The sequence below is a fragment of the Sebastes umbrosus genome, chromosome 11, assembly GCF_015220745.1.
Source record: "Sebastes umbrosus isolate fSebUmb1 chromosome 11, fSebUmb1.pri, whole genome shotgun sequence".
Classification (NCBI taxonomy): Eukaryota; Metazoa; Chordata; class Actinopteri; order Perciformes; family Sebastidae; genus Sebastes; species Sebastes umbrosus.
The window spans coordinates 9579388-9602185 of NC_051279.1; the positions used below are offsets into that span (position 1 = coordinate 9579388).

The 22798-nt window shown below is 41.5% G+C and overlaps 1 protein-coding gene across 2 annotated transcripts in view; it reads left to right on the forward strand.

Moving 5' to 3' along the window:
- The first annotated feature begins 302 nt into the window (after nt 1-302).
- The window catches only part of slc9a1a (solute carrier family 9 member A1a), a 41776-nt gene continuing 19280 nt past the window's right edge, over nt 303-22798 (forward strand). The window contains exons 1-4 of one of the 2 annotated variants that reach the window (XM_037785001.1): nt 303-1279; nt 15854-16326; nt 19098-19348; nt 21543-21760. In XM_037785001.1, the coding sequence (XP_037640929.1) occupies nt 997-1279; nt 15854-16326; nt 19098-19348; nt 21543-21760 (1225 nt within the window). In that variant the 5' untranslated portion in view covers nt 303-996. The remainder of the gene's footprint in view (nt 1280-15853; nt 16327-19097; nt 19349-21542; nt 21761-22798) is intronic. The other variant, XM_037785002.1, reaches the window with a different exon arrangement.

A 22798-nucleotide genomic window follows, 5' to 3' on the forward strand; every position in this document is an offset into this window, starting at 1 on the left:
TTTTCATGTTTTTTTTGTTATAAAGCAGGTTTAAGTCCAATATAAATACTGTGAAAGTATCGAAACGCTCAATCCACAGGGAAATACACACAGCCCCTTATTTAGAAACTCTGCATTTGAAACGAGCTGTTTCCTCTCAGAACACTTGAATTACATTAGGCTGAAAGGTCATTATGGAATTTTTGCCTTAATGCCAAAAACATACTGCCTACTACTACCACTTTAACCCTCCATTCCTATAGGTGTCACTATAGTCCCCCACCCTTTTCACTCTACTCCTCCTCCTCCTCCTCCTCCCATCATCCTACCAAACCTCCGCGAAAGGGTGTGCGTTTTGAAGGTTGTATGAAGCTAAACGAACCTCCGCAGACAAGAAGAGCAGTCGCCTCTTTAGCTTTGACAGCAGCAACCCGGGACAAGCCTCTTAAAGCCGGGGCGGAGAGAGAAAGTCCTCCTCCTTCATCATCCTCCACTCTGGGCTGAGAGCCCCCCCACCCCACAGAACAAGGACCAAGGTCTTGTCCTCTCCTGGGAGACACAGCGTGGATTGCCGCATCACACGGAGACATTTCAAATCAAAAAGTTGCTACATATAGAATGCGCGTGAGAATGCAATGTTGCAACATTGTATCTTCTCTTCAAGGTCAGTCTCTGAGCGCCGCGGCTGCTTCACGGACCTGTGTTTTATCTCGGAGAGTCGGAGGGGAGAAGAGGTGTGGAGCGGGATGCAGGCTGTGTCTCCAGCGTCAACAATGACATCTTTCACCGAGGAGGACATTGATAGTCACTGACACAGAAACTTGTGGAACACTGCTGCTCGGTTTGCTTGTTTCTTGTCTGTAAAAAGGAAACTCTTTTAGGCATCTTGTCGTTTCCTGCTTTGCCTCCCTCGGCCTGTGCGTCGGTGCGTCTGTTTACCTGGCGACAAGTTTCTTGAAGCAGAGTTTTTTACCAACTATTCTCCAAATTAAATTGCCCATTTGTTTGTTCAACATCATGCCTTCTTCAAGGACAGGTAGTAGTGTGAGTAGTATACCGGAGCGAGGTCTGCTCTTGCTGCTGGTGTTGGTGTTACTGGAGGGCTCTGTGTTTCCTCTCGGAGCTTCCAGCTCTCCGGATACCAGCCAACCGGAGGATACGGACAACCACAAAATCTCCATGAACGAAAAACACAACATCACTAAAAAGGCTTTCCCCGTGCTCGACCTCGACTACCATCACATACACGTGCCCTTTGAGGTCTCACTATGGGTGCTGCTGGCCTCCTTAATGAAATTAGGTGAGTATATCATGTGAATGTCACTCATGTGTCAGTCAGCCTGCAGAGCTACTAGGCGGTTTGAGTTCAGCATTTTCCAGGAAATGCTAGCTAAGGGTTAGGTCATAGAGGGTTGGTTTAACAGGTATAGTCATTGCAGGTAAAGCCAGTTGTTCATATGCACAGTTTGCCTGCATGTCAAAACAAATAAAGGTCAAGTCTGTTTTTTTTTTATCATACCTGAAGACTGGGTTCAGATAACAGCAGAGATAAATCACCTGATATGTAGGTTAAACCTTGATTGGGATTACATAAGATAAGATAAGATAAGATAACATATACCTTTTATTAGTGGGGACATTTGCAGTGTACAGCAGCAAAGAGGATATAGTGCAAAAAACAAGATGCATCAGCTGACACAGTAAAAAAGAGCTAAGCAAAGGGTAACAAAATATGAACCATTTAAATAGAAGGAAGTATAAAAATAGGAACAGTATATACAGTATTGACAATAAACAGACTCTTAACAAAATTGCACAAGTGGAAAATGATATTGCACAGTGAGAATGAATGAATAATGCCACAACACATAGCTTTTTTTTTTTTTTTTTTTTTTTTTTTTAAATGTTATTTTTTTGGGGGCATTTTTTAAGCATTTTATTGATAGGACAGTGTTGAAAGGGGGAGAGAGAGAATTGACATGCGGAAAGGACCACAGGCCGGATTCGAACCCAGGTCCACCGCTGCAAGGGACAGAGCCTTGGCGACACATGGGCGCTCGCTCTACCGACTGAGCTACCCAGCCGCCCCAACACATAGCTTTTGATGGGTTTACGACCTATCACTACAGGATAATCCCTGACCTCCAGTCCACCCTTGTGTTCTGCATACCAATTAAAGATGCCACTGGTATGGTATGGGCCGGCTGTGGCTCAGAGGGCAGAGCAGGTTGTCCACCAATCGGAAGGTCGGTGGGTCGATCCCCAACTGCTCCAGCATAACCATCGGTGTGTGAATGAGTATTTAGATTAAATCCTGATGGGCAAAGCTGGCACCTTAGCAGCCTCTGCCATCAGTGTGTGAATATGTGTGTGTGAATGGGTGAACATGTAGTGTAAAGTGCTTTGAGTGGTTGGAAGACTAGAAAAGTGCTATATAAATGCAAGTCCGTTGACCGTTTATGCTGACATAACAAATTGGGCTAGTATAGCTCAGTTTAATTGGCGACTCACCGGGTTGGATCTATATTGCTGGTCAGGCAGATTACTCATCAGATCTGTCAGCCTCGTGTGGAGAGGGTCATCTGTTGTGCTGTCCTTTACTCCATGATACAGTGATGACTAAGCAGCTTTGGTGCAGCAGTCTGGATGTTGGACAGCAACTATTTGGCAAGATTTCAACACAGGGGGAACCTCCTGCTATACGTTACTGTGAGCCAAAGCCTTGCGACATTGTCATGAAGGATGTCTCAAAAAAGCAAAATTTGAGTTGAGCCACTTCAAGACTGTTCACACACTGAAAGACTTCTGTCCAGCTCCTCACTTTTTCCTCTGTTGCTTTAGTGTCTTATGTGTCCTCCTCACCCTTTTGTTGCCCCTCCTTTTCTCCACTCCTTGGCGCTCTCCTTTCTTTCTATATACTGTCCTGTTCCTCCCTCCATCATCGATGCCTTCCCGCATTGTGCTTCTCCACAAAACACTGCATTGTCCCCCTGGTGTCTTTTTCAGAGAGCCAGCAGCTTGTGACATCAGGGGCCTGACTGAGCACCAGCCTGTTGTAGCCAGGGAGGATACTGCCTCGCTGTCTGGGCGAGAAGCCCAGTGTCTCTGGGGAGAGAGGGACCACCTGGCTCGGGTGGCTCTCTGTTAGGAGGCAGCTCAAGGGCATGGAGTGAACAGGAGAGAGACAGACTTAAAGGAATGATGGAGGTACAGAGAGGCAGAAAAGACATGAGGCAGGATGAGTGTGTGCGCTGACAGCAGCAGACATTGGTGACCTTAAGCCTCTGATTATCCCAGGATGACTGAAAATGGACTGTGGGTGATTCAGTGAGGCAGCTACACTGCTCAGCCTTGGCACAGCGTCTGGTTCATGTTCATGGACCTCATATCTTACAAGCCTAAAAGCACATCCACACAGTCCATTTATCTGTTAAGTAACCCTGTCAGTCTGTGCTTGGTAGCTGTCCTTATTTTTCACACGAGTACTTTTCTTGAATTGATTATACCCAGTGCAAAAGCTTTTCATATAGATCTAAACCCAGGGGATGTCATTTCTCTAAGAATATGCCCTAACATAACAGTGTTAAAGTGAGTGGCTAGGTCCTTATATTTATGACACATCCTCTATTGTGGCTCCTGTAATTAGGCTACAGGCCAGTATCACTTTTATTCTTTATCAACATATGACTACACCTATAATTTGGCACTAGAATCCTACTACATAGAGCTCAACAGTGAGCATCCCATTCATATTCTGAATCATGGTTTTGATTATTAGCCATATTGTCGTAACCATCCAAGGTAGACTTACCACAAGCTACCAGATTGTGAAACAATGGTATATGATCCTATAGAAGCCACAAGTCCTAATGATATCAATTTTGTTTTAAGAAAGACATGTTTTATTTGCAATGTCATAGAGAAGAACTACACTACCCACAATCCTAAGTGTGACAGCGACGTCTCTGATTGGTGGAGCTCGCTGTTACCATTGGAATGTGTACCGCGCCCGCGAACGGCTAGTGAGGGTACATGCTCGTACGTGCTTCTCCGTAATCTGCTCCCGGATTTCAAACCGAGCCAACATGGCGGCTCGTTTAGAAACTGTCTCGTATATTATAAAAATAATTCACCGAAATGTTTCTGAAATCATCTGATGTGAAAAAGAAGGCATGCTGTTGCTGAATCTGTCTTCATTTTAGATCGACAACAGTTAGTTTAAATATTTTTCGGGAGTTTCCAGAGGCAGCGAGTCGTCGTTTGCAACGGTTCATGGGACAAATAGTTCCTTCACTCTTAAAATAATTATGAACACATTCTTGTACATTTTTTCCCCTTTTTCTTTGCTCCGAATCAAATATTTATGGTCACATTTCATCTTGAGCTGGTTGGCTTGGTTCCATGCTTAAAACTCTCTCTCTCTCTTTATATATATATATATATATATATATATGAACGTCAATGGAGTAAAAGAACGGAAAATTAATTTCTTGAGCCGTTCAAGTGATCCACTGTGTTCAGGGGAAGGGTGTGTTTGAAAGGTTGAAAGGTCTGTTCAGTTATAATCAGGAAGTGTTAATTTGATAAATTGCTAGCAAGCTAAGCTATTATCTAAATGACCTTGTTCCAATTCCATTTTGCGAATTTAATATGTAACCGCAAACTCATAAACAAGACCTCACCTGCAGTTACAAACAATGAGTACACTGTAGTAGGGTGTAGTGCTACTAATAGTTTACAGCCTCATCAAAGATCCGCCGGGCTCCGACTTTCATATTGACCTTTAGATTGGGGCAGGTCTGATAATATTCACTCCAGTAATACATGAGTGGGCAGTGGGACACACTTTTTTTGGTAATTACATGTGTGTGAAGCTGCTCGACTCCAGTGTTTCCCTCCTTCCAGCGAATTTCTTTATAACGTGTCTTACAAGTCCAGTTAGTCTCACCTTCCATTCAGAATTCACAACTGGCCAAACAATTTGAAGAGAGGGTGTGTGTGTTACTTCAGTGTGGCAGTCTATGAAAGCCACACAGCATTACATACAGAGCTGCTGTTATCGGAGTATAGTTTTTGTTGTAGTGGAAGTTGGACTGCAACCTGATCCTTGATTCCTATGAGTAGGAGTGAGCAACCGCCGAATAGAGTCATAGTGAAATAAAATGTATTATTTAGCTAATTTGAGATTCAGTGATATGGATTTGTTCAACAAGAATGGAAAATATGAAAACATTATTGATTGCTAGTATGTTTATGGAGAGTATTGCATCAGATATTGGTAGACAAAAAATACAATAACAGCCAGACCACTCTAGGTTTGCAGTGATTTAATAACCATATCATGACCATGTTCTCAGCAGGGCTGCAGTTTTATTACCGTGGTTGTTGAGAATGTGTTGGCGGTGCAGATAAAGAATTGAGCTGGTTGTTATCAATGCAAGCTTTGTTTATTATTAACAGCTTTTAGTAGTTGTAATTACAGGAGAAGGCACAGAATGACATTACTTTGTATGCTACACTCACTACATTTGTCTAAAAGTGAAAGCTATTCAAGCACATACAGTAGGTAGAAGTACCTAAGTGGAAATTTAGATATTTTACAGTCAAAACAGTCAGGCTATTCGTTATTTTGTGTTTTTGTTGTTTATGTAGACAGCAGGAAGTGACATAAGGGGAAATGCAGAAGACTATACTCATTCATTCCTGGGACAGCGTGGGTTCACACAGAGGTTTGGGAGTGAAACAATGAGTGGGTATATACAGCATGATTTGTGAAAAGTGTCCTTTGTCAATGGCATGTAGTAAGATATAGCACATATTCACTGGCAATCCAGAATTGTAACGTCAGTAGACATAGAGTGATTATCCATCCGTGTTAAACAGATACAGTGAAAACCCACTGTCGGATTCTGTCAGGTTATTAGTTATTTTGTATTTTTGTCATTTATTTAGACAGCAGGAAGTGACATAAGGGGAAAAGCAGAAGACTGTACTCATTCATTCCTCGGACAGCGTGGGTTCACACAGCTTCCGGATGTTTGGGAGTGAAACTGTGAGTGGGCATATAAAGCGTGAACTGTGAAAAGTGTCCTTTGTCAATGTTATGTAGTAAGATATAGCACATATTCACTGGCAATTCTGAAGTGTAACTTCAGTAGACATAGGGAGGTTATCTATCGGTGTTAAACAGATAAAGTGAAAACCCACTTTCAGATTCTGTCAGTTGTTTTAATAATCATCTGATTTTTGCCCTATTCCCTTTTCTGACTGTTAAACCTGACGAACTGCAAAGCTGTATGTTGTTTTTTTGCCTAGTAATTACCAGACTTGACTCTGTGACCTTAAATTGAGTTTCACAGTGTGTTGTTGAGTTTCTTAACTGCATAGAGGTTCAATTTTCTAAGACCCACTATCTTTTGATTAACTCAGTTTGAAGAATGCTGCAATTGTTTAGCTTATTGTTTGTCGAGTAAATGGTTCACTAAGAGACCTGCCCATTCCTTAAAGGATTTCTTTATCTATAGTAAACAACTGATGATAACTACGGTGGGAGACATTATCAGTACCACTGGGTTCACCCATAATCCACCTGTATAATCATTGTTGAACAGTATGTGTCCCTCCTAGTACCTCCTGCTACAGTTATTATATTATTTTTAAACATTCAATCACAACATTTTGTTGATGAAATTTGAAGCAGTGTGCCAGAATCAACCAACAGACTTATAATGAATTTACAGAGTAAGACTTTGACAAGACATATGACTAAGTTTATATGAGTAAGTTTAAGTAATAACATTTATTGGAGGCCATTGTACAGGATTTGGCAAACCCACAAAGAGATATGGGCCCTAATATATTCCTTATCATAAAGCCTGTGTTGGAAAGATTCCAGGTACATCATTAGAAACCACACCCTTGGTAAAGCTTGAGTAAATGTGTCACAATCTTATCTTCAATGTGTTATTTAGGTTATGGCTTAGCACAAAGGTTTTCTTTAAGAAAAACATGTACATGCCCTTAAACTTAGAAATGGATGTCTTTGCCTCAAATTTAATTACATGACTCCTATCATCAATATCCAAGACTTTTAAATAAATAGCTTCCAAAGCAATAGAGAGTATTGATTGGTTTGAAGGTTCTCCGTTCTGTGCATGCGTCACAGGGTTGCAAGCAGCAATCATTATTTTAGGTGTCATAGGCGAAGGACATTCCAGCAATTAGTGGTTGCAATTGACACTGTTTTCTGTTTCATTGGTATAAGTGGCTTGGACTCTTTACCTCCATGAAACAAGACCATTTCCTGTTAGTCACAAGACGAGTTTATAAAGGTGGATATACTGGTAGTATCTACAGTGTTTGTGCTAATGTTAAAGGTGTTATTGATAACATTTTTATGTGGACAAATATTAAATGAAAAAAATAATAATAATACATCCACAGAGCTTTTAGAAAGGTGCCGAATAAAAGTATGGATTTTCCGGGAAAAAAAAATATTATGATTGTGAGTTAATCATTTTAAAAATTTTGGCGGGTCCAAAATGAATGTTTTGTTTATCTCTGTGGAAGATATCTGACGTTTGGTTCCCACTTCTAACAAGACAGACAACGGACCAATTATCTGACAGGGTCAGGTTACATGCAAACGTGTTCTAGTAGAAACCAGAAATACAAGTATCTAACCTGAACATTTTTATACTTTTAAACATCAGACACTCTGATCACTAGAAAGCCTATGTCCAGTGATGCTGGTGCCAGACATTTGATACTGTCACTGAATTGTACTCCATTCGGTAGTTATTTATGGATGATGTGCTTGTGAATTCTAGTAAGGATCAAACATTTCTATTGCTGAGAATCATAACCGTGTGAGGAAGAGTCACCCATGTGAGCCGGTGATATTGTTGTGCAGATATGGCGTCAGCGATCATAACGAAATATACCAGCAGCTGGCCATTATTAATAATTTAAACCAACATCGGCCTTGCACAAGCAACTTGAGGAGCACAATGATCTGCATCAAACAATCAAACAATGACTCACAAAAGTTTATTTTTTACATAGCACTGTAGTCAGGAACAAGGCCTGCACCGCTCTGAAATGAATGTGTTTCCTGACCTTCCTGTTATCATCATGGCGTTGGAAAGCGGGCCAACCGGTTTAACATCTCGATTTCCACAGAAAGAATCAAATGAACATATCATCCGTCACCTCCTTTAACAAAGCGACTGTTTAAATGTTTTCTCTCTTTTGTGTTCGCTTGCTCCGGCATATTTGGTTGCCAGCAGTGTACAATTAGTCACCTGGCAACAGCACACAGCTCTTGGCTTTGGAAATGATAGTGCATAGCAGGTACCAGGCTGTGCCGTTGACACTGGGTACACATTAAGAAGTAAAAGACGTGTTACCCTTTGCTGGTTTTCAATAACCTTTCTGCATAAAGGCGCTCAGGAGGGAGCGGGATAAGGACACAGCGCCTGCCTTCATTGACAAGCGGCCGTGATGAACCCCATGATCTAATAGTTCAAGAGTCTGGCATAAAAGTCCTTACACAGGTTGCGTACTGTTTTTTTTTTTTCTTCCTTTGAGTGCACTTATCGCCTATCTCTTTCATACATACTGTATGTCTTGACAGCACTTTCTTCTCTTTGAAGTTCACAGCCCTCCTTTTCACTTATCTTATCTCCTGTGGTACGGCTCTTCACTTGATGAGCACCGAAGGCCATAATTGGAGTCATGCTGGAGAGATTTAAGAATGTGTTAACTGTCACCACTTAGCCTAGGTCGGACATGTCAGGCTTCCTCCACTGAGCCTTTTGTCCTGGGTCCTGGATGTGTTGAGAGTTTTTAGAAGGGTCTGTAGTGATGCTGAAATGGCTTTTTGTCTCGTTCTCTTCCCGGTTGTCCAGCTTTGCACAGTCTTCACTTGTCCCTTCTGGTCACACGTGAATGATAACGGGTCATTTAGAGTGTCATTCTTGGATTCAGTGTTGACTGCGCCACTGCTCGAGGCACCAGCGGTAATACGTTTAGTCCATCCAGTCACGACCTGTTTGCTCTGTCCTCCAGGACTACACTGCCCATCTTCTTTTTTATTGATAGGTTTTGTGTAAATGGCTTTGTTTGCAGAGCTTCGGCATTTAGGTATTTTCCTATCCTTGAGAATTGAAAAGACATTCCCGTGAGCTGCTGAGTATTATTCAACAGCTCCTGCTGGGGAGAGCTGAGACTAAAATATCACATTTTCACAAAAGGCACAGACTCTCACGGATGTAAGATCTCACGCTATGACAGATTTAGGATTCATATTATATTGAAATATAAAAGTTGTGAGGCTTTGCTATGATATGAAAAGATGATAAGGGATAATATTGAATTTGGCATGACAGGAACACCCCAACAGAGCTTTAGCTGGTGTGTTAATACTCACATATCTTCAAAAAATGAGCCTACAGTCTTCATATCCCTGTTATTTTTAATTGTCTGATTCAACTTTAAATGTCAGTTGTTGTGGCCTATTCATACTTGCCAACCCTCCCGATTTTCCTGGGAGACTCACGTTTTTCAATGTCCTCTCCCGGTGTCCTCCCGGAGTCACAATTCTACCATATTTTCCCGATTTCTGATACATTTTCACACCTTTTTTTCCTTTTCATTATCTCAACCCGTTTCTGGCATTGTACAGCGTGTATAAGCCCTACTGTTTCCACCCAAACAACAATACAGCCACACCAAATGTCGTTTCCTGGCAGAAGAAAGCTGCTCGCGACACAATGTGGTTTGAGGTGTGCTCGCTGCTGGGTCAGCGCACATCATATCACGCAGCAACCAAATTTGGTGTTTCCTCGACGCAGCGAAAAGCTGACGCAAGCCATTAGAAATAACTGGTTTTAGAGCGCAGTGGTGCCGTTGTGTTGTGTCTGAAAGGGCCTTCAGTGAGTGAGAGATGAAGAGTACTGAGAGAAAGAAATACTCAAGCTGGAACAAAAAAATGAATGAATGAATGCAAACTGATGAATATTAGTTTATGTCAGAGATTCATGCAAGTTCACGCCATAGTAGCAAATTGTTCTTTTCTGAGAATTAAAAGTATTTAACATAAAAATGCTGTTGCAGTGTACCTATTTTGCTATTTTCATTCTTTAAAATGACACTACATTGCAGGGAACAAAGTCTCTGACACTTTGGCAAGTATGGGCCTATTTATGGATCATGATTCAGGCAGCGAAAGCAAAGGGAACCAAAAGTACCCTGGCTCAGGTTCATTACTTAATGTCACTCAGAAGATCACTTAACACAAGGGATCATGGGACTCCTTGTCTTCTAATAATACCACCACTTGGTTTCCCATGCCACCCTCTGTTCAGTCATACTTGTTTCTTTTTAGTAGAGCTTTGAAGTATGGGTAGTTCTGAGTATTAAATAGCTCTGCATGACCAGAAGTTCTCCCTCTGGCTGTTGAACAACAGATGATGTTTGTATAACTGGGCCGCTCCCAGGTGTAAGTGTTTGGTTGTATGGATGGACTCCTAAAACCTTGTCTACACTGGAAACAGTCCCTGTGGGTATTGCTGAAAATAAGCATGTGTTTATGGTCAAGTATGTGAATAAAGTTGTACAGAGCATTCCATTCTCTGTATGTTTCCATGCACATGCTCTAGGCTATTATAACTCAATTACTAGGATTAAAATACACCATGAGGCTATCAGTTCTTAGATAATATTGGTAAGTTGCTGTCTTCTTGAACTCCTTCAGTTGGTGGCCCTCACTTTTAGTCAGCTGTTTACAGAGGATGTTTATTTTACCTTTGTGTAGAGTGCTGAAGGATTGACTCCTAAAACACGGAAATGAATTTTCATTTTTTCACTTCCAGTTCCTCCGTCTCAAAGTCAGTGGGTTTTTTGAGTGGGTTTTTGGTTAGATGCCTGAAATAAGGTCTATGGTTAACACAAGCCTAAGAGATTTTAATGCTTTGTTCTACAATATAAAACACATCAGAAGTTATCCCTCTCGTGAAGCTTTTTTACGCGTCTTAAAAAAGGCGGTTGCTAACAAGTGGTTGAATGAGACTACTAAACGTTGTCACGCAGAAAACTAGTCCGCCTTTAGCTCAGCGGTGGTGACGTAAAGTCATACGACCATGTTGTCATTTGTCCATTTGTTTGGACAAATACGTCATCCCTGCAGCACTCTATGGCAGTGCAACGATACGCAAACATATGCAATGTGTTTGCTCAAAAATGTAGAGCACAAGGCACCTCGAGATCTGACTTGTGAAAGTAAATGCTCTTTGTTTGCAGATCGTGTTTTTTTGGATCCTGCAACTCCTTGTTGTATGGATTGACGTCCAGCTTGCAACAGGCTGCTTGTCTTCCGTTAAAGATAATGCTAAATGCATTAGGTATCTGGCATGCTTTGTGTACATGCATGACGTGTTCAAATTGTTAAGAGGGGATTCTTTAAATTCTTTGCAATTCTTTTCAGGCATTTGTAACCGTGGGTATACATTTTGTGTGGAAGGCCTTCCACTGTAATCTATTCTGTTCATCTGGGAACCAATTAGCTTACTGGAGGTGTGCAGGCCCACTTGTGTAATCTGTGGTCTCCCACACTGAACAGAGATCTCTGTGGTGTTGAGGTCTCAAACACTTAGACACAGCTTTTTAATTATGTAACAGTGTCTATAGGGGGTTGAGATGTTGGGAACATCAATTCGCTATTTTATGGTGCTAATTTAGCTTTCATTTCGAAGCCTTCATTAAGCAGATTGACTCTTTCTTCTTAAGAGACACTGTGCTGTGGATCGTCTGAGAACTAGCTGTGGAATTTACATCCTGCTTGCCGCGTAAGCCTTCGGGGCAGAGTCACATAGGGTTTCTGTTTACTGTGTTTCAAACAGTTGCAATCACAGAATATCTTTTATTAACCCACCTGGCTGCTAAGACTCTGTGGATTTGTGGGTGGTTCCTGTTTTCTATTAAAGTGCACTGAAAAAAGAGAAGAGCACTCTGTCTCTGACAGCTCGCTGTGGGGAAATTAGGTCTCCTTAAGGACGGTTTAAGACAAAGAATCCCTCACTATCTTTCCTCAAAGCTACAGAGCTACAGCTGCATGCAGCTGCATAATCCACAGACATGCACTTGTTGAGTTTGTGTACTGAAACAGGAATAGTGTTGTCCTCAAGCTGCCCAAGTATGAATACCCCTCCCCCACTATCTCAGATGTCTTGTATTCCAACAGAGAATTTATATATTCAGACAAAGCCCTGCGACGTTGAAATGATGGAAATGGAGGTTAAATATCCGGCTTGTGTCATGATTATAAATTATCTATTTACTTTCAGTGAGCCTGGCCATTATGCAATGTGCTAGTTAGTGAATTAGCTGCTCCGCTGTCCTCATTATGCATATGTAAGCAAATTGGAGCAGGCCTGAGCTGTTCACCTGCCTGCCCCTCCCTTCTTAACCCAGGAGGGAAAATGCCCAGTGGCTACTGTGCCAGATGGTGCTGCTGTCACTGCACCGTCCAGTCTTGTCCTGGAGAGCTTCAACTTTGTAGCTGTGGTTAGGGCCGCACAATTAATCACAATTTTATTATTGAAATCGCAATATTTGTTAAAGGTGAAATGTGTGTCAACATACCATTTTAAATTGAATAGTGTGGTGCTGTAGAAATGTCCTGGCCCACACATCATATCCTACAGACTTAAAGCTGCAGTGGGTAGAAATGGAGCAAATATGATTAAAAAAATCCTGACAGTAGTGCATGAAACAGGTAATTTGAATAAAATCATGTGCCTCAGTGTCCTCTAGTGCTCCTAATGGCATCTGTAAGATTTCACAGACCGGAGGAAAGCAACCGATCAGAGCCGAGCCGGAGCCTTGCCGTCTCTCAATCACTCGCCAACTCTGATCAAACTGTCAAACTAGGCAGCGCTGATCAAATATGAATCAATATTCTGTTACTGTAATGCCTATTTCTCACGTATAATGTTTTCAAAAACATCTTGTAGTTTACTGTTTAGCTGTAAAATGAGAAAGTTTGTGACCCGGAAACCGGTTGAGATCTGTTGAGGAAATACCGAGCACCGCCCATTAGCCGGAGCACAGCCAATAGGAACGCTCTCTCTCTGAAATGACCTGTGATTGGCCAAAGTCTCCTGTCACGGCCTAGATTTTCTAAAGCCTGAAAACAGAGCCAGGAGGAGGTGCAGAAGTCTAGTTTTTTTTCTCAGAACACTTGAATTACAATATGCTAAAAGGTTATTATGGAATTTTTGCCCAATGATTCCAAAAATATTCTGCCTACTGCAGGTTTAAGAAAACATCTTTGTTTGGTGCAGATCCCTGCAAAAAAATCACACCATAATGATTTAAATCTGTTTTGCATTGAAAATGAGAATAATGGTGTAAAAATTATCATTCCCTCGAATATCACAAATCATATCACAATTACAATATCAGTCAAAATAATTGCAATTAGACATTTTTTATTTAAAAAAGTTCAGCCCTGGGCGCCTGGGTTAGCTCAGTTGGTAGAGCGGGCGTCCATGTATTAAGACTTGGTCCTGACCACGGCGGCCCGGGTTCGAATCCGGCCTGTGGCCCTTTCCGCATCCACTCTCTCTCTCTCCCCCCTTTCAAGACTCTATCCACTGTCCTGTCAATAAAAATGGAAAATGCCCCCAAAAAATAACTTAAAAAAAAAAATAAATAAAAAAGTTCAGCCCTAGCTGTGGTGCTTATTGATAGTTTAACATGTGTGCTGCCATGGGTGCTTTGATCCAACCTTGGAACAACACTATGGGTTAATGTTCTGTTGTTCTAAAATTATAGAGGTGGGTGGACCACATAGTTCCATGTACTAGTTGTAGCTGAGGGCTGATGTGAGGAACAACTTGTTGACATGGCTCAATTAACATGTCAATCCCTCTGTTTCTGTTTAATATAAACACACAGAGTGCCAACACAGGTCTTTTTGTGCCTTTCACAAGGGCATTGAATCCATGTGAGCTTCTCTTCTATTTGATGATATACTGATATACATCATCAGTCACCCCTATAAGACTGTTTTGCCTGCGTGTGAGCATGTAGCCTTATTTGGTTCATATTTCTGTGTGTGTTTGTGTGCTAGTGTTAATGCAGCATGTCATAAGCTGGTACAGTGCCAGCTGGAGAATGACATGTTCGTGTGCTGCTGGAGTGTTCAGTAAATATAGCCAGGGAAAGACTTCTCACTATGGAATGCACGCCGCAGTCTCTCTGAAGTCTTAAGCTTCCTATGTTAACTATTTATGCACAGGCTGCAGTTGTCCTGTCACCTCGCTGTATATATTGTATTCGCAGCCTCGTCTGTGTTTATAGTTTCATTTGAAACTTCACAGCAGCTCAGGAGTGATGGTATCACTAAGTTAGCCTTGTCGGGCCAGCCTTTTAGAGTCGAGCAGCTTTTGTCATTTGTCAGCCTTTGTAAGTCTTACTGCTTGCAAAGACATTAACAATATATCAGGGATCCCTGCAGAGCTGCTTTGAGCTCTGATATGTGAGCCATGCAGCCTCAAGCAATGGCAGATAATTGCAAATGGTTATTTCAATTATGTGGAACTCCTCCAGAATTGGATTAGTGTGTAAACGAGAAGACAAATAGAAGTTGAAAGATTCTCTTTTCATTTCACTTGCAGCACTTTTTTTATAAGTCTCGTGATCTCCTGAATGTGGGTTCATGGCAGCCTTGACTTGTTGAACATGTCATGAGAGCATATTATTTCCATTTTTCATTCAAGAATTTCCAAGGCCATTGGGTTAGCTATGTGTCACGCCAGTAACTACACCACACACGGTACACTTCTCATGTTCTTTCCCCAACCTACAACTTCAAGACCGGAGATACCGTTTAGTTATACACATGCTGACAATATCAGTTATTAAGGGGTTTCTGTTGAAATAAGCAAAGGAGGGCAGGCAAGCTTTGACATGTCCGCAGAGCCCAGAAGTGTTTACCTTTGAATTTCGTCCAAACATTTATTCTGCAGAATACCAGGGAAGCACAGATACCGATACCAGATCGGATATCAGGCCGATACTGGCTCAAATAGCTGAATCGGGTATCGGTGACTATGAGGCCGATCTATTTAATTCTACTCTGTGTTTATATACATATACATATACATTATATACTGGATTTTTTATTCCTGTTTAAATTTTGACCTTTTTTTTGCGGCATTAAAAATGTTTACACTTAAATACTGTAATTCTTATTATTTATTTATTTTTTATTTATTTTTTTTTATTTTGTTAGATTTATTATTTTATTTCTAAATAAAAACGTCTGTTAATTTTTAAGATTTTTTACCAAGTCACTGGTGTACTATTTATTATTTAAATAATAAATAAAAAAAATATTTATTTGTTACATTTTGTTTTATAAAGTTAAGAAAACAATGTTTAAGTCCAGCCTGATGTTTCCTTACACATAAAAGAACAGTGACTTCCACACAGTTATGCATACACCTTATTAAATAAAATATCGGATCGGTACTCGGTATCGGAACTGAAAAGTCGGATCGATGCATCCCTGCAGAATAACCATTTTTTTATGCTGAAATTAACATTAATGTGTAAAAAAAACGGTACACACAGTAGCTTTTTCTTACATGAGAGTTAGAATTTGTTCCCAGGGTGTCGCTAGTACGGACAGAAGTGTGGTATTTCACAGCTTATTGCTGTTGTAACGTTCACAGACTCACAAACACTGTTAAGGCCTAAAGCAATGCTACCAGAAATTGATTTCCAGGTAAGTGACGCCGTCATTCTTGTTCTTTGTCTCCCTCCATGCCATTGCATCTGATCTTTTTTTTCTATCAATTTTTCCCAGGGTTCCACCTGATTCCTCGTCTGTCCGGTATTGTGCCAGAGAGCTGCCTGTTGATTACGGTGGGTCTGCTGGTGGGGGGGCTCATCAAACTGGCTGGAGAAGATGTCCCCCCAGTGCTGGACTCTAAATTGTTCTTCCTCTGCCTACTGCCGCCCATCATTCTGGACGCTGGCTACTTCCTGCCCATCCGTCCCTTCATGGAGAACCTGGGCACCATCCTGATGTTCGCTGTCGTAGGGACCTTGTGGAATGCCTTCTTCATCGGGGGTCTGCTATACGCCGTGTGTCAGATCCAGCCGGCCAATCCAAGCAGCCTTCACCAGCTAGAGCTCCTGCCCTGTCTGCTGTTCGGCTCCATCGTCTCAGCTGTGGATCCTGTTGCTGTGCTAGCTGTGTTTGAGGAGATCCACATCAATGAACTGCTGCACATCCTGGTGTTTGGCGAATCACTGCTCAACGATGCCGTCACTGTGGTGAGTAACCAAAACAGGAAGTATGTGGCTGGTAGCAGACTTTGCATGCGTCCAGTTGTTATCAGAGAATGCATTTATTGTCTCTCCAATAAGGTAGACTGGAAGATTGGAGGCAGTTCTCTGTCAGGAATAAGGATGGGTATCGAGATTTTAATGGTACCACTACTCTTACCGATACTGCTTATCGATCCGTAACTTTAACGGTACTCTCAACGGTCGTTTTTCTGTTTTTAAGACGAAATATTAAGCAAATTTATAACAGAATCAACATTGCTTTATTCTGTCATATACACTGTATATAAATTAACATTCGAGTAGCAACTGCAACAGCATCGTTTTGAACGAATCACTTATAATGTGATAATTAAAAAGTAAAATAAATAAAATAACCAATTATTTTATAGTATAAGAAATCGTCATGTTTTGAACAAATCACTATTATAAACTATAATGTGATGATGGAGGATGGGACAAGAAGGGATGAACTACGAGCTAGTCTGTCAAAAACGGTGCATTTCTCCACCTGAATCGGATGCACTTTTGCTGGATGTTTTGACAGATTGCTCGTGTTTCCGCCCTTACAAGCAAAAGACTGACACAAGCATTGTCTGCATCGACTCGACTGAAGTATAACCACACTTTCGACTGTTTTTGTCTCGGCCTCTGTGTGTCTGTGGGAGAGAGGCAGAGAAAGCACACAGGCGACAGAGATCTCTCTCTCCTCTGGATTGGAAAATGCATCATTGACAAATGTTTTAATGTTACAGTTTGTGAGATCAAACCTACAAGATAAAGTTTATGCAGCATAAATAAATAGGAAATCAATTTTTTTAATTTCTCCAATACCGATAACAGAACCGTTTAATGTCGGAGCTTATCGATACTACAGTTTTGAAGTAGTACCCGATTTCGGTACCCATCCTTAGTCAAGAATACATATAAAATGCTGAGGTGTAAACTTGTTTGTAGCCCTCAGACGCTCCTTTATCATTATTACAGCCATAATTAGGTGGCAGTTGTAACTCCGGTGTCCAGAGAAACAACAACATTGTCTCTCTATGAAGAGCACCATCAAGTTAGTTGTAAACCTTTCCACCTAGAAGGCTTCTCATTGACACAAATTAAAACTTTGGTGTTTAGCTCAGCAGTCTTTGAAGCAGCTTAAAACTCAGTCACTGGGTGTTATCATCAGATCAGGTTGAATTGAATAATTCAATACCTTATAGTTAACCTGTCAACACACAGCTAGTGATCCACTGACTACCCCTGTCACTACACCAGTGACAATCCCCAGTTCACAGCACACCAGCTGTTACCTGGCCTGGTCACAAACGGCACCTTCTACAGTATAAAGTTACTTTAGCATCACAGCTATTCGAGGCACCAGCTTTAGTTTCAACGAGTGTTTTTGACATTGACTTGTGTAAGTGAATACTGTGCTAAATGTTTCCATAAATCTTCCCCAGTATGCTCATTCCCCAAGGGCCATTGTCTCCAGGTCACATGTTCACCTCCTACTTTGGCTTCAATGTACACTCAAACAAGCTGGCAGTTTTGGGTATAGGCTCTGGTGAGAGCCAGAGCAGAGCTCATCAGCCTTGGAGCACTTGGCAGTTGATCTGGACGATCATCCTGTCTGGCATTACAGGAGTCTGTATATTCCCATAGTGAGATACTTTCCAAACGCTTGATACAGAACATTAAGTATTTTTTTCATCCATTTGGCACAAGCAACATTTTGCAGTTGTCTTTTCCCTTGCAGAACAGTTATAGGATGTGCTCAGCTTCTGCATGTTCAAAAACCATGTTCAGTAAGTAAGTAAGAACCTGAAAACTAGAGATGTTCCGATACCGTTTTTTCCTTCCCGATACCTGAACTTGCAGTATCAGCGAAAGATACAGAGAATGAATGCGATAGAACTTTCTTTTATTATTCAGTTTGTCAGTTACAAAGGACATAAATAGATGAAGCTAGGAATAAATAACAATTCTGTATTCTCTTAGCTGTCTCCTCAGTGGACAGCCTGTGTGCTAATTTGTCCTGCAGGGTGCGATACTCACACACCCTACTAGGGTACTGTCACCCCTCGAAACGGAAGCCTTACATACTGGACTTATCGCCGTTTTACTCGTTGGATTTTCCATTGTGAAATATAGCCAAATGGCTGATATTTTCCTCGCTCTGACTAGCGTTACCGTTACACTCTCCACTAGCACTGCACTGTTGTTGTTTGCTATCGTGACAAACTACCTGCAATTATTTCTTTTTCGCTGCTCTAAAACAGTAGTCATCCAGGACGACAGCACAGTGAAAGCTACTTTTTTGGAGTGGTGAAGAAGAATTGATTTCCGGTTAAACAAGTTCATTTTTATCTGTGTTAATAAACTATGGTATCGGATCGGTGCGTACTTGCTGATACTGAATTTTGGGCAGAATCGGACGCATTTGCGATACTGGTATCGGAACAACTCTCTAAATTTGCTGGCTAATTAGAGTCTTAAAAATAACCAATCTATCATCTTTTACCTTTGGTTGTGGATTTGTGCTCTGCTCTGACGTTTACCCTGGTTTTTTTTTCTGCAATGTTGTAGAGGCCAAATCATTATGACATCTTTATTCTGTGTTCCTCTTTTCGCCACAGTCAGAGAATCAGTACAGCCACATGGTGTAGGATAGGTGTATGAAATACACTAGAGTTGTCATCATCCTATCAACACTTTGATGCTTTTTAATGTTATCTATTCATACCCATCTACTCATCTTCTCCTAGGTGTTATACCACCTGTTTGAGGAGTATTCAGGTGCTGGCACAGTGACGGTGTTGGACTGTTTCCTGGGAATCATCTCCTTCCTGGTGGTTGCGTTGGGTGGCATTCTAGTGGGAGCTATCTATGGGATCCTGGCCGCCTTCACCTCACGCTTCACCTCCCACACGCGTGTCATAGAGCCACTTTTTGTCTTTGTGTACAGCTACATGGCCTACCTGTCAGCTGAGATGTTCCACCTCTCTGGCATCATGGCGTAAGTTTGGTGGTTGGTGGTTATATAGATAGACTTAGATAAAAATTACACATTTTTAGAATGTACTGTACATATTCAATGTTTTATTTCTGTACAACTCAAACGTCACTTTGCCAACACTTTTTTGTATACATTTCATTGTACAATTTTCCTTGTGATGTGCAAGTAAGGTTAATCATTTTCTGTTTTTACTAGGGCTGTCAATCGATTAAAATATTTAATCGCGATTAATCGCATGATTGTAGTGCACTGTATAGCTGAAAATTAGAAAGTTTGCTCCGCCCGGTGGGCGGTGCCTGGTTTTGGCTCGACTGTTTTCAATATGGCAGCCAGGTCACAAACTTTCTCATTGTACAGCTAAACTGTACACTACAATATGTTTCTGAAAACATGTGAGGAGAGAAATAGGCATTACAGTAACAGAATATTGATTCACATTTGATCAGCACTGCCTAGTTTGACCGCTTGATCGGAGTTCACGAGTGATTGACAGTTGTTCAGAGACGCAAGGCTCCAGCTCGGTTGTTCAGATTTGGGTGCAGTAAAAACTTGCAAATGCCATTAGGAGCACTAGGAGGAGGCAGAGGAACATTTTTTTTTTCAAAGATTAACTGTCAGTTTTATAAAAGTAACTTTGTGTCATATTTGCCCAAAGTAATAGACTGCAGTTAACCATAGTCTACTAGTGGTGTGTATCTCAGCAACTATTGGAAGGATTGGAATGAAATTGTGTACATGCATGGTTCCCAGAGGACAAGTCCTAATTACTTTCTTTTGCATATGTAGCGTATGCATTCAGTAGACGTCTTTAAAGCCTGTTATAACAGAGACACCATGTATTGTCAGCATAGTTAGTCCTAGAATCCCTAAGACTGGTAGTTTTGGTGCCTTCGCCTACCCTGTGTGCTACTAAGTTGAGTATCTAGTGTGTCATGTGTTCTCTTTTGTATCTGTGAGATACTCCAGCTGTTTCAGGGACGTCCCTCTGGCATCACATGTTTATAGTATGTGGATCTTCCCTCAGTGATGAGGTGTCATGGTCTATATACAACCTTGCCACTGCAGGGGAGATCTATTTCAGTCATTGCCCTATGACAGTATCTCATGTATACATCGTGGCAGATCCACTCTGTATAACCAGTGATATAATGAATTAATCCGATCCAACATCACCTAAGCCAAGCCTTAATTTATTGGCATCCCAACATTCTCTGAGGTGCCATTTCTCATCAGCTCGTTTCACTCCATTTTCTGGTTAAGGTGCTGGGAGTTATTGATGTTCCAGGCAGGAAGTGATGATGTACTGAGTCTCCTCTCTGAGTCAGGGCCGAAGGATGTGTAGATTCAAGGACAGTCTCTTCCAAAGCCCGTGGCTGTCCTCTTGCACCTCGCATCAAAAACTAGATTAGTCAAGGTGTTTATAAAGAAGTGAAAGAGCTTACTAGTGTGACTTCCTTTCATCGTTTCCCTAAAGCCTTGAAAACCAAACCAATATTGACATGAAGGAGGAGGAATGGGTGGGTGAATGTTGAGCAGCTGCTGCTGTGGCTTATGGGGCATGTATGGCGTTCATTTTCTGGCTGGCCTCTACATTTTTCACATAGAAACATTGCATGACACCAGAATGGAATAGAGAAGTGGTCAGCAGACAGGGAGAGAGACAGCTTTGTTTGCGTCACATGTTTCAAAAATCAGTGTGGAACTCAAGCTATCTACAGCACTCCTTTAGTGGAAAACTCTGGCGTTACTGTTGCTGACGATTCAATTAAAACCACCACTTCTTCTAAGGTGGCGTTTCCCTTTAAAGGAACAGTGTGTATAATTTCGGGGGCTCGATCAGCAGAAATGGAATATAGTAATCATAACTATGTTTTCATTAGTGTATAATCACCTGTTCTCCGACAAGCTTGTGAACTCAACGGCTCACGTTACCGTCTAGGAAAGGGAGGAGTGAGCAGAGGGGTACTCAGTTGGTTGCAATCTGCAACCACATTCTATAGATGTCGCCAAATCCTACACACTGTCCCTTTAACATTTATAGATTAATCTTAACTTAATCATGTTCAAAAGTGTTTCATTTTGGATGACAAACATCCCAGCATTTACAACAAATTTGCAAACATGATATCTATGAAAATATGTTTCCTAAAATGTATATATCCTCTGAGCAAATGTTTGTCTCTTCTCCTTCCAGGTTAATAGCATGTGGAGCAGTGATGCGGCCCTATGTGGAGGCCAACATATCTCACAAGTCCCACACCACCATCAAGTACTTCCTAAAAATGTGGAGCAGCGTCAGCGAGACTCTAATCTTCATCTTTCTCGGTGTGGCCACGGTGGACGGACCTCACGACTGGAACTGGACCTTCGTCACCGTCACTGTCATTCTGTGTCTGGTGGCACGGGTCATAGGTCAGCTCTACTGCAGTGATTCACACAACTTCTTCAAAATAAATGTAGTGGTTCCCATGCTGGGGGGGTGTAGCAATACTGTATGATGGGGAAACGGTTAATCTGCAACAGAGGAAGGGCAGTTAGTTTGTTATATTGTGGGGTTTTGTGTTAATACGTGCAAGATCTCTTTCATGATGTGGTTGATTTTTATCGATAAATCTTTGCATGAAACGGTCAATTCAGATTTCAGCTTGAAGTGCTTTTGAGTTAACAGATTTGTCATCAACAGGGCTTAAATGCAAATCAAAAAGAGCAACAAAAATAAAGTTGCCTAGTATTTATTTTCAAAGGAGAGAAATGTATTACAGTACACTTTGAAGTGAGTTGACATTTACACAAAAAGGATGTGTGTGTGAAAGACCTTTTTCTCAAAAAGGGAACTGGGAAAAACTGACAGGAGTAAATGTCGCCATCGCACAGCTGTCAGCGTGTGAGAGGAAGTGCCGCTGAGGATTTCCGTGTTGACTTCAGGCTGCCACGAGTCCTTCTGTTGATGATTTGTCATACTAGATTTATTAATGTTCTCTGAGAGAGAGAGACTGAAAGTGAAAGAATGATGAGGTGTCCTCAGTCGTGCAATATTGAGTTCTTCATTTGACATTCTAAGCCTTAAAGGGATAGTTTGGGTGTTATGAAGTGGGGTTGTATAATGCACTTATCCATAGTCAGTGTATTACCTACAGTAGATGATAGCCGGCACGCCCCCAGTTTGGAGAAGCAGAAAGGAGTTAACGCACAGAACCAAAGCAATGTACTGCTGCGGACGGGGCCGGCAGCAAAACGTATTTTAGCCACCTAAAAAATCAATATCAGTTTAAGTGTACGCTATATTTAGAATATATTCACAGCTTTACCTTGCTGTCAGACAGCCCTTTCCGACGGGGAACTGAAGCCGTTGTATCCATCTATGCTCTCACCAAAGCCACCAGACTCCATTGAAAAAAACTCTAATTTTACCTCGCAGAATACGAGTGTCGCTAGTCTACCCCTGCTTCG